Here is a 10,372-nt window from a genome sequence, read left to right as displayed (position 1 = left end):
ATCTATCTATCTATCTATCTATCTATCTATTTTTTATTTTTTATTTTTTATTTTTTATTTTTTATTTTTTTTATTTTTATTTTTATTTATTTTTTTATTTTTATTATTATTATTTTTATTTATTTATTTTTTATTTTTTTATTTTAATTTTTTTCACAACCCCAACACTGATGTATATGATGGATCACTTGTGGCGTTTTAGCGTAATGACATTTTTATTTTGAAAGGAAGTAAACGGAACTTGGTGTAGCTCAACATTACCGTGGACTTCATCTTCGTTTCCTCCCCGTCACTGCTGCGTTCTGCTTAGCGACATCAACCGAGCCTAGCTTACCGTGTCTAGATGCCAAATGATGCTCATAGGGTGGTTTTAACTCAACACCACCCGCTATGTTGCGCTGGTTGTCGGTGCGCTGCTTTTAGGTCTTTGTCCGGTTAAAGAAAGTGAATCCAGGAAGCTTTAGAAAGAGAACCGAGAGCAGATCAGACAGACAGGAGGCCACGGTTCTCCCCCATCTCGCTAACACACACATACACGCACACACCACTCCGGCCTTGATGGTGATGTATGCAAGGAAACCAACAAGAGTCAGTGATGGGTAAATTAAGAACCAGTTTAATGTTGTAATGCTTCGGATACATCCCATTTGAGTTTATGCAGTCAATCGCTGACTGCATTGTTTTCTTTTAGCGGTTAGCCGCCAATGCTAAATGCTAACAATTTGCAATCGCTTTAGAGTTGCGGCTGTTTCCTGTAGCTTTACCGCTAGCTAAACATCGAAAGAGCTAAACTGGCTAAATTCTGAAGCTTTCGGTCACACATTAGGTAAAAGTAAAACTATCACGTTAATAATAAAACAATATGTAACCTCTAGTTACGCTATTTTAGCTCGTAATTAGCCTCCATTCATGATTTATTTGGTAATTATTGACTGTCGAAATAGCCAGTAGTGCTTTGATAACATTATTTTTTCCTGTCTACACAGGTGCACCGACAGAAGGGATTCCCAGTCCTATCAGGTATGATTTAAAGAGAAAATCAAAACAATTTACACAACAGTAATATAATTGGGCAAAGAGATGTTATATTTAAAGCTTGTAGACATCAGAGTCCAACTAATGTGTTTCTACTTTTCAGACCCATAAATCTCAGCCAAAGAGCCAGACTAGCAGCCTTTACCGTTACGACAAAGTGCGTGATGGCTCATCTGAGTCCACACCCCCTTATAAGATGCTGCGGCGCTCAGATGAAAGTCCTGTCAGCAAACATGGAGATGGCACGGGACATAGCAAAACAAAAATGTCCCACACACTTCGAGCTAAAAATGGTAAGACGGTGCCTGGGAGTCATGCACAAGCTTTCAATATTTGTATATTTGTTAGTAATGCACCAAAACATTTTTTCAGAGAGAGTACAAAATTTGAGTTCTCGCTGCTGGGCAGGGCTTTACATTAACGTTTGCACTGGTAGCAAAAGTTGGTTGGCCCAGCACAGGATTTGACCATACTTGCAGATCTAAATGACATGAATTTGTTTTCTCTCAAGATAGCTTTTTCTTTGTGAATGGTTATTTTTTTCCTTTTTTTTTTTTCAATTTACTCTTCTATGTAGAGTAGTTACCATACTATGTACAGTTCCTTATTGCATTTGCTGTTACCTTATGAATGAGTTTGTTGCAGGGACCAGCGAATCGCCCCATGAGAACTCCCAAAACAGCAGCTTCCAACATGGCGCAGACTCGCATTCGGCTCAGACCAAGCCTGCAGATCGAGTAAGATGATGTCCAGACGTCCACATCAACCTAGTAAAAACACGACACTGTGCAATTAAAACTTGCAAACTCTGCTATAAGAGGATTACCCATTCAATTGACGTTGTTTCATCCTGTGAACACAGGTCAAAAAAAGTGTCATTTGAGTATAAAACGCTGAGTCATTAACAAACAAGCAGAACTTGATTTTCAGTAACTGTGTAACTGCTTTTTACATGCAGTGGAAACAAATACAGCTAAATATTTAGAAACCTTTGAAAATTATTTTAGTGAATAACTAGTGGATTTATAAATTGTAACTCCAGCATGGCAGAATGAAACAGTGGGAACACAACATAATGATGAACTTTAAATGTTTGACCAGGACCCAGCAGATGACTGGACAGAACACATCAGCTCTTCTGGGAAAAAGTACTACTACAACTGTAGAACTGAGGTCTCCCAGTGGGAGAAGCCCAGGGACCTGTTGGAGAGGCAAGCTGTTTTCAATGAACTTCAAACACTGAATGCTACATGTTAAACCAATAATTTTATTCCCTGACAAGAGCAAAAGGTGCAGTACTTGAACCGACGTGTTTGTCTAGTCCCGGAACACATACAGTAGGGTAAAAAAAGTATTTAGTCAGCTACCAATTATGCAAGTTCTCCCACTTACAAGATGTGAGATGCCTGTAATTTTCATCATAGGTAAACTTCAACTATGAGAGACAAAATGAAAAGAAAAAATCCGGAAAATCACATTGTCTGATTTTTAAGGAATTTATTTGCAAATTATGATGGAAAGTAAGTATTTGGTCAATAACAAAAGTTCATATTAATACTTTGTTATACACCCGTTGTTGGCAATGACAAAGGTCGAACGTTTTCTGTAAGTCTTCACAAGGTTTTCACACACTGTTGCTGGTATTTTGGCCCACTCCTCCATGCAGATCTCCTCTAGAGCAGTGATGTTTTGGGGCTCTCGCTGGGCCACAATGGCCAAGACCAAAGAGCTGTCAAAGGACACCGGAAACAAAATTGTAGACCTGCACCAGGCTGGGAAGACTGAATCTGCAATAGGTCAGCAGCTTGGTGTGAAGAAATCTACTGTGGGAGCAATCATAAAATATACAAAACCACTGATAATCTCCCTCAATCTGGGGCTCTATGCAATATCTCACCCTGTGGGGTCAAAATGATTACAAGAACAGTGAACAAAAATCCCAGAACCACTCTGGGGGTCCTAGTGAATGACCTGCAGAGAGCTGTGACCAAATTAACAAAGACTGCCATCAGTAACACTCTCAAATGTTAGTGTACCCCTGCTTAAGACAGTGCATGTCCAGGCCCGTCTGAAGTTTGCTAGACAGCATTTGGATGATCCAGAAGAGGATTGGAAGAATGTCATATGGTCTGATGAAACCAAAATAGAACTCTGGTAACAACTCAACTCCTCATGTTTGGAGGAGAAAGAATGCAGAGTTCCATCCAAAGAACACCATACCTACTGTGAAGTATGGGGGTGGAAACATCATGCTTTGGGGCTGTTTTTCTGCAATGGGACCAGTACGACTGATCCGTCTAAAGGAAAATGAATGGGGCCATGTATCTTGAGATTTTGAGTGAAAACCTTCCATCAGCAAGGGCATTAAAGATGAAATGTGGCTGGGTCTTTCAGCATGACAATGATCCCAAACATACCGCCCGGGCAACATAGGAGTGGCTTCGTAAGAAGCATTTCAAGGTCTTGGAGTGGCCTAGCCAGTCTCCAGATCTCAACCCCATAGAAAATCTTTGGAGGGAGTTGAAAGTCCATGTTGCCCAGCGACAGCCCCAAAACATCACTGCTCTAAAGGAGACCTGCATTGAGGAATGGGCCAAAATACCAGCAACGATGTGTGAAAACCTTGTGAAGTTTTACAGAAAATATTTGACCTCCGCCATTGCCAACAAAGGGTATATAACAAAGTATTGATATGAACGTTTGTCATTGACCAAATACTTATTTTCCACCATAATTTGCAAACATGCTTGGTGGCCGATTGAAGACTCCAAATTGTCCCTAGGTGTGAGTGCGAGTGCAACTGGTTGTTTGTGTCTATGTGCCCTGCGATTGGCTGGCAACCGGTTCAGGGTGTCCCCCGCCTACTGCCCGATGACGGCTGGGATAGGCTCCAGCACACCCGCGATCCCCGTGGGGACTAAGCGGTTCAGAAAATGGATGGATGGATGAATTTGCAAATAAATTATTTACAAATCCAATGTGATTTTCTGGATTAATTTTTTTATTTTGTCTCTCATAGTTGGAAGTGTACCTATGATGAAAATTACAGGCATCTCTTATCTTTTAAATGGGAGAACTTGCACAATTGGTGGCTGACTAAATACTTTTTTGCCCCACTGTAGCTACTTACATGTAGTAAGGGCTGTTTTGCATCTCCTCCAGAGAACAACGGCAGAAAGACCCAGCCAAGTTGGCGGCAAACAGTTTCCCCAGAGACATGGACTACAGACAAGAGGCCTTGCAGGACAAAGCTACAAGTAAGACGCGAGCTGACTGAGAAAATTTGCTTCTTGTGATAACACTAACAATACATGTTCTTACAAATTTACAGGAGAAACGGTCCCGAATGAGCACCTTAAAATTAAGCATGTTTTGTTCTTGTCTTCACAGAGATCACTTCAGGGGATCAATCCAATGCACCCAATTCCGGCCCCATGTCTTCTTCCTCTCAGACTCTGAACCCATCCTCCACCACAACTACCACACCCTCGTCCTCTTCTTCCTCCTCTTTCGGGCAGTTAAGTCAAAGTGGCCAGTCGTCATCGCCTGCGCTGCTTCAGGACCCAGCCATCCTGCGCCAACTCCTGCCTGCACTTCAAGCTACTCTGCAGATGAACAACGGCGGGATGGACATGGCCAAGCTCAACGAGGGTGAGAATGAGAACTGGAATGTGCCTAGCATTTAGCGTTTTCATTAGTGGATGTCTTCTTTCTGCCATTAGGCTGTTATTGAATCCAAATGATGTATCTTTTTTTTTTGTTTCTTCCATAGTTGAGTGTGTTCTCATTCACTAACATGTACTGCTTGCACTAACAACATGTCTGTAAAAACTGAGAGGTGTTTGTTTACTAAAGGACAATCTGTGTTGGCATGTTAGCGACTTTCCCGAAACAACCAGTGAGTTTAAATCTGGCAACAAAACTGACAAGCTGAGTGCAATTGTTTTCACATTGTAATTCTGTATGACAGCAAACAGTCACTTGCACGGAACATTTCCAAAGACAGCACACACATATTAGCAAAAGCATGTTGGAAAGTTTTGACCCGCAATATGTCCTTCTAAGCCACCATTTTTTTTTTTTGCTGAGGTTGGAAGAAAGTGAAAGAGATGGAATTTGGAGATTTGCATGAGTCTAACCCACACTGAATTTTGATGGACGCATTTGTCAGATAAATTAAATTTACAATGCACTTCTACACGGGCCATTAAATAATTGTTTTACACCAAATTGGTGATTTAATTAATTAATTACACAGTTATGTGTTTAATTAGCCCCCCCCCCCCCCCTGTTTAAGTACTGTTATTGTATTGAAGTTGACACATCCAGAGCAATACCGTAAAGCAAATCCTAAGAAGTAGAGGAAAAGCTTGTGTGATAAGTAAAGTTTTTTTTATTTTAAGGTCATATTGCCTGGCCAGACTATAGTTGTGACACCAGATTTTATTTGGACGTTTTGTGTCACTCACCTGTTTGTATGTGTCTGTGTGTGTTTGCGTTGCCCTTTTCCTCCTTCCAGTCTTGGCAGCTGCTGTCACCCAAGCTTCCTTGCGGTCTGTGCTTCATAAGCTCCTCAGTGCTGGACCCGCTTTCAACATCACTGCTCTGCTCTCAGCTGCTCAGCACGCCAACCAAGGTACGCCCTCCCTCCACGCTGTTCCTCGCCATCTGCCACTGCCAGACAAAAAACTAATTTCAAAGGTTGTACTGTCCTTTATGCCGTTAACGTTTTCCCAAAACCCACCGTGTTGTCATTGACCTTCAGACATACACGTTACATATTTATTGAAAGTTAACTTGGTTTCAATATCAGTTTTCAAGGTGGCATTTGACATTTATTTTAAAATCCACAAATACGCTAGACTAGTGTTTGAGCCACCGTGCATATTACCTAGTTGAAAGATTTCAATTTATTTAAAATGTACTTATCGGTGTGACATTTGGACCCGTTTAATTTGAGCACATTGCTCTTATACTGTTGTACGAATGGCAACTAGTAGATCCATTGCCGTCCTCTGACATCTTTAGCCCAGCACTCCAGTCAGTCCCCCGCATCTCTCACGTCAGACGCCTCGTCACCACGACCTTACGTGTCACCACGGAATGGCACACCGCAGAGCAACCAGAAAAACCTTCTCAGTGTTCACCCGAGCAACGTTGCATCCTTGCAGACAAGGGTGAGAAACCCTTCTCATACTTCCAAACTATTTATTCTGGATACAAATAGCAAGCCTCATCCCCATTTGTTTCCCCATATCGCCTGTGTGCACGTTTCATTTTCACTCAACTGCAGTGCTTTTTGTCTGTGCAGGGCAATACATCTTCAGCTAAACAAGGCTCCGCCCCTCCGGGTCAGACTATGGAGAAGCGTCCTGAAGACCCCCGGACTCTCCAGCAAAGAAGGTACCGTATTTTCCGCACTATTAGGCGCACTTAAAAACTTACATTTTACTCAAAAAACCACAGTGCGCCTTATAATGCAGAGCGCCTTATATATGGATCAATTGATGAATTTGTTGATCCATACTGGTTGTACACAGTGCTCTGCCAAAATGTTTCAGTGCGTTTTAGTACGACTAGTAAATTACAAGGTCGCATCGCTTCCCAACATTACGGCAACTGTGGTCAGGGGGCGTCACCGAATAGCTGTTGTACCCGCGAGGCTATTTCATTTCAAAATAGGCTGCTCCGTTAATGTTTCGAGTAAATTTACGGATTGATATGGAAGGGAAACATAGGTAAGCGGTACCAATGTGTTAGATCAAACTTTAGTCAGTTCCGATCATTTTATAGGAGATCGTTTGAGAAACGCGATTGTTTACACTTTGCTGAGGCTCATGGGGGTCTGCGAGCTGAGGCTCATGGGAGTTTGCGGGTGGCTAATGCTATAATAATAGCTGCTATACGCACAAGGCTATTTCATGTCAAAATAGGCTGCTCTGTTAATGTTTCGAGTAAATTTACGGATCGATATGGAAGGGAAACATAGGTAAGCAGTACCAGTGTTAGATCGAACTTTAGTCAGTTCTGATCATTTTATAGGAGATTGTTTGAGAAACGCGATTGTTTACAGAGGGCTCATTGGTTATTGGCTAGTGGATGCATACCGCAACCCTAGTCAACCTCAGTTTGTTGCAGTATAGCTTCTATTTTATGTGCCTTTTAATCCGGTGCGCCCTATATATGAAATAATTTCTAAAATAAAAAATTCAATGAGGGTGCGCCTTATAATACAGTGCGCCTTTTGGTGCGAAAAATACGGTAGTTCACAAGCAGGACGTGAAATCCAAGTGAAATGTGCTGAACAATAAATCCACACTGTTCTTATTTCGGTGCGAAATGTTGTGGAAGTTGAACTTCTTGCATGTTGTTTCATCATCTGCAGCCAGGAGATTCTTTCCACCGGATCAATCGGATCTGGTGCAACGTCTCATGCCACTTCCAGCACCACCAGTCAAAGTCAATCTGACGTTCCCATGACCTTCACCCCCTCCCTGGCAGCTCATTTTGATGAGAATCTCATCAAACATATCCAAGGGTGGCCTTCAGAGAACACTGAAAAACAGGTACAGAAACAACATTGTCAGACCAAGCTTGTCAAACTTTTTTTCAGTTCCTGTCTACAGCTGATGTGGGCTCTGGCATGTCAACAAGTGTTTGCTGTTTTGGGGAAGTTTCTCCAAAACATGGAATGAGCTCTCCAGATGCCTCTAAAATCCTTCATAACAAATAAATTAGGTTACTTTAATGTTTGATAGTTTTTCTTTTTTTTTCCAAAAACAAATCACATTGAGGGTTCACCAGCTTTCGAGCAGCATCTATTTCACCCTTCTTTGTGGTACTGAAATATGAAAATCCAGTATTTTCATTTGCAATAATTAAATTTAACAAACTGTTCTGTGGTGGCTGTTCCATTCGCGTGTGATTGTCCCGGGCAAATGTCGGCGCTGTGATTATCATGCTGTTTCCCTGCAATAAACATTGTCTTTTGTGCCAGGCGGCCCGGCTGCGTGAGGACATCCACAACATGGGCAGCCTGTACATGTCGGAGCTGTGCACGGAGATGAAAAACCTTCGTTCCCTGGTCAGAGTCAGTGAAATTCAGGCCACACTGAGGGAACAAAGGTAAGTGCGGCAAAGGAGTCTCCGTGAATTACCACTGATGCTCCTCTTTCTTAGACTGACTGTGTGTCTCTTACACTTAACTGCAGAATCCTGTTTCTGAGGCAGCAGAGCAAAGAGCTGGACAAGCTGAAGAACCAGAACTCTTACATGGTGTGAACGAACGAACGAAGCTTACAATGGCTATAAACAGCCGACCTGATGAGTGCAGCTCTTCTTATCTGTTTATTTCCCCCGTAAGAGCAATTGAGAGAGGCAGCAGCCTTCCAATGGTGAGATTTACCATCCTCAATATGTCTGCCCCCAAACCCCCCCCCCAAAATCTCCATGTGAGTTGCTCTCATTGAAAGGTGAAACAATGGCTCACCAAGCTGGACATAGAGGACCACAAACTCTTTTCAGACAGCACCTTCTCGGATCACGTTTAGAGTCCGAAGTTTATTTTCAGATGTGTTTACATGTCTCCTGGTCAGGAAAACAGGTTAGATTTTTTTTGTTTCCCTTTTGAAAAACTATAGCATTATTTGCGTCTAATGATTCATGGTATTAACTGTCACATCCGCCTTCCAAGCCTCTCACACGGACTTTGGCTAAATATGGTGGTTAAATAGATCCAATAAGTCGTGCATCTGAAATTTATGAACTCATTGGCAGTGATGTTGCTCCCACCCCAAGTAATAAAAGAAGCTGATTCTCATGTCATGAGAGAAACCCAACATTTCTATAATTCCAAGTGTTGATATTCCAATTTATGGAAATTTATCCTGTTCCAGTAACAGCACTGCACTGCTAAGTCACAATAAGTGAGCTCCAGACTCCAGATGTTTGAAAGCGATTTTTGGGTGGTTTATGGGGGCGGTACGTTATTGGACCTATGACTGATTTTAGTATGAAGAGGTCAATTTAATCCGATTCCTTGATCAGTTATGCTTTATCATTTTTTTCAATAACTGTCAAACTTTTGTTTCCCCCTCATATCCAGATTGGGGAGGAATATTTCATTCCTTTTGTGCTGTGTAGCAAGTGAGTGTAAAATAGTTAAATGACTGAATTAACAGTCATGTAAATTATTGATGATTGCGTTTGTGCTTGTCTTACTGCAAAACCTAGTTGAAAATGTTTTTTTTTTTTCATTTATTAAATTTGAAATTGATTTTTCACTTTCAGTACTGCAGTGGCCATTGATCATTTACTTTAATATTCAAATTTGGCTCGCAAGGATTCCTTTATAACTGCATTCCTTTTTTATTTTTATTTTTTAATTTTGCTTATACAGTCTGCTAACAACCCAGTATCACATTGTACTGCATTTGTACACAACCAGAAACCAATTTTAGTTTCTCAGCTGTTGTTAAGTAGATTCCACCAGATTGTTGTGCACACTTTTTTTTGATGGGGTGGGGTGGGTTGGGATGCTTGTACGAGTCAGTGCGTGGGGAGCAAGGGCTTTGTATTCCGTAAAATAAGAGATTAAAATATAATACCACACCTACTCGTACAGTCCTTCTGTTCATTATCATTTAGGTCGTGTGTGAGTGTGTTATAAGAGGATGGGACAGCAGTTTGTTCCTCTGGGTTTAAACATGTTTGCGCTGCTCGGGTGTCACTCTTCAGATGGAGCTTTTTATGAGTTATCTGCTAAATGTAGAATGATAAATTACCATCTGCCCACAAGGGGGTGAAATTGAGAAAGTTACTGAGTGTGCCCAATGTTCAAGGCTTAGCCCTATGAGATACCCTACTGCTGTTTTTGTCATTTATGGCACATGTAAGCTCCATAAGTAGATAGTTGGTCAAATTAAGAGAATTTTCACACAGGTGCAGAAAGGTTGGCAAGGGCTGCATGAAAGTGCCCAGGAGTAGTGCTTCACCAATTTTTCATGTGGGAGGACATTAAGGCCTTTTAGTCAGCGCACCGCAGCAGCTAATTCCTGCTTGCACGGCTCACAGTGGCCAAAACATAGACTTAACTTTATTCATCCTTTAGGATTGCTGAAAGGTGACTTTTTTTTGTTCTTTTTTTACACAACTGTAACGTGAGAGATTGTTGTTGAAAATGCACCCTTGATATGTTCTCTTTCAGACAGCAACAAAGGCCGGTCCTCTGCTAAATCATCAATATGTTGAGATCATCTCATTTATTTGTCCTCACATCGGAGAGATTTGTGGTTAACTCTCTTTTCCAACCGTCTTATTTTCTGTTTTCAGCTTCATT

The 10,372-nt window shown here is 41.5% G+C and overlaps 1 protein-coding gene across 1 annotated transcript; it reads left to right on the top strand.

Annotated features, from left to right (window-relative positions):
* The first annotated feature begins 267 nt into the window (after positions 1-267).
* On the top strand, positions 268-9,310 carry LOC119137124 (WW domain-containing adapter protein with coiled-coil-like). Its single transcript, XM_037276188.1, has 13 exons — positions 268-599; positions 987-1,020; positions 1,139-1,328; positions 1,681-1,772; positions 2,137-2,246; positions 4,198-4,292; positions 4,426-4,686; positions 5,555-5,671; positions 6,064-6,212; positions 6,347-6,438; positions 7,421-7,601; positions 8,033-8,160; positions 8,247-9,310. Exons 1-13 carry the CDS (start codon positions 559-561, stop codon positions 8,314-8,316), a joined length of 1,560 nt encoding a protein of 519 aa, XP_037132083.1. The 5' UTR covers positions 268-558; the 3' UTR covers positions 8,317-9,310.
* The last annotated feature ends 1,062 nt before the right edge of the window (positions 9,311-10,372 follow it).

This window comes from Syngnathus acus, chromosome 17, assembly GCF_901709675.1.
Source record: "Syngnathus acus chromosome 17, fSynAcu1.2, whole genome shotgun sequence".
Classification (NCBI taxonomy): domain Eukaryota; kingdom Metazoa; phylum Chordata; class Actinopteri; order Syngnathiformes; family Syngnathidae; genus Syngnathus; species Syngnathus acus.
Note: the sequence above shows the minus strand (reverse complement) of the source record. Positions and strands in the feature narration are given on the sequence as shown.

Coding starts and splice junctions, on each gene's coding strand:
- LOC119137124 (XM_037276188.1), top strand. CDS start 559: ATGGTGATGTATGCAAGGAAACCAACAAGAGTCAGTGATGG. Junction 4,687..5,554: donor CATGGCCAAGCTCAACGAGG/GTGAGAATGAGA, acceptor TCCTCCTTCCAG/TCTTGGCAGCTGCTGTCACC. Junction 6,439..7,420: donor CGGACTCTCCAGCAAAGAAG/GTACCGTATTTT, acceptor CATCATCTGCAG/CCAGGAGATTCTTTCCACCG.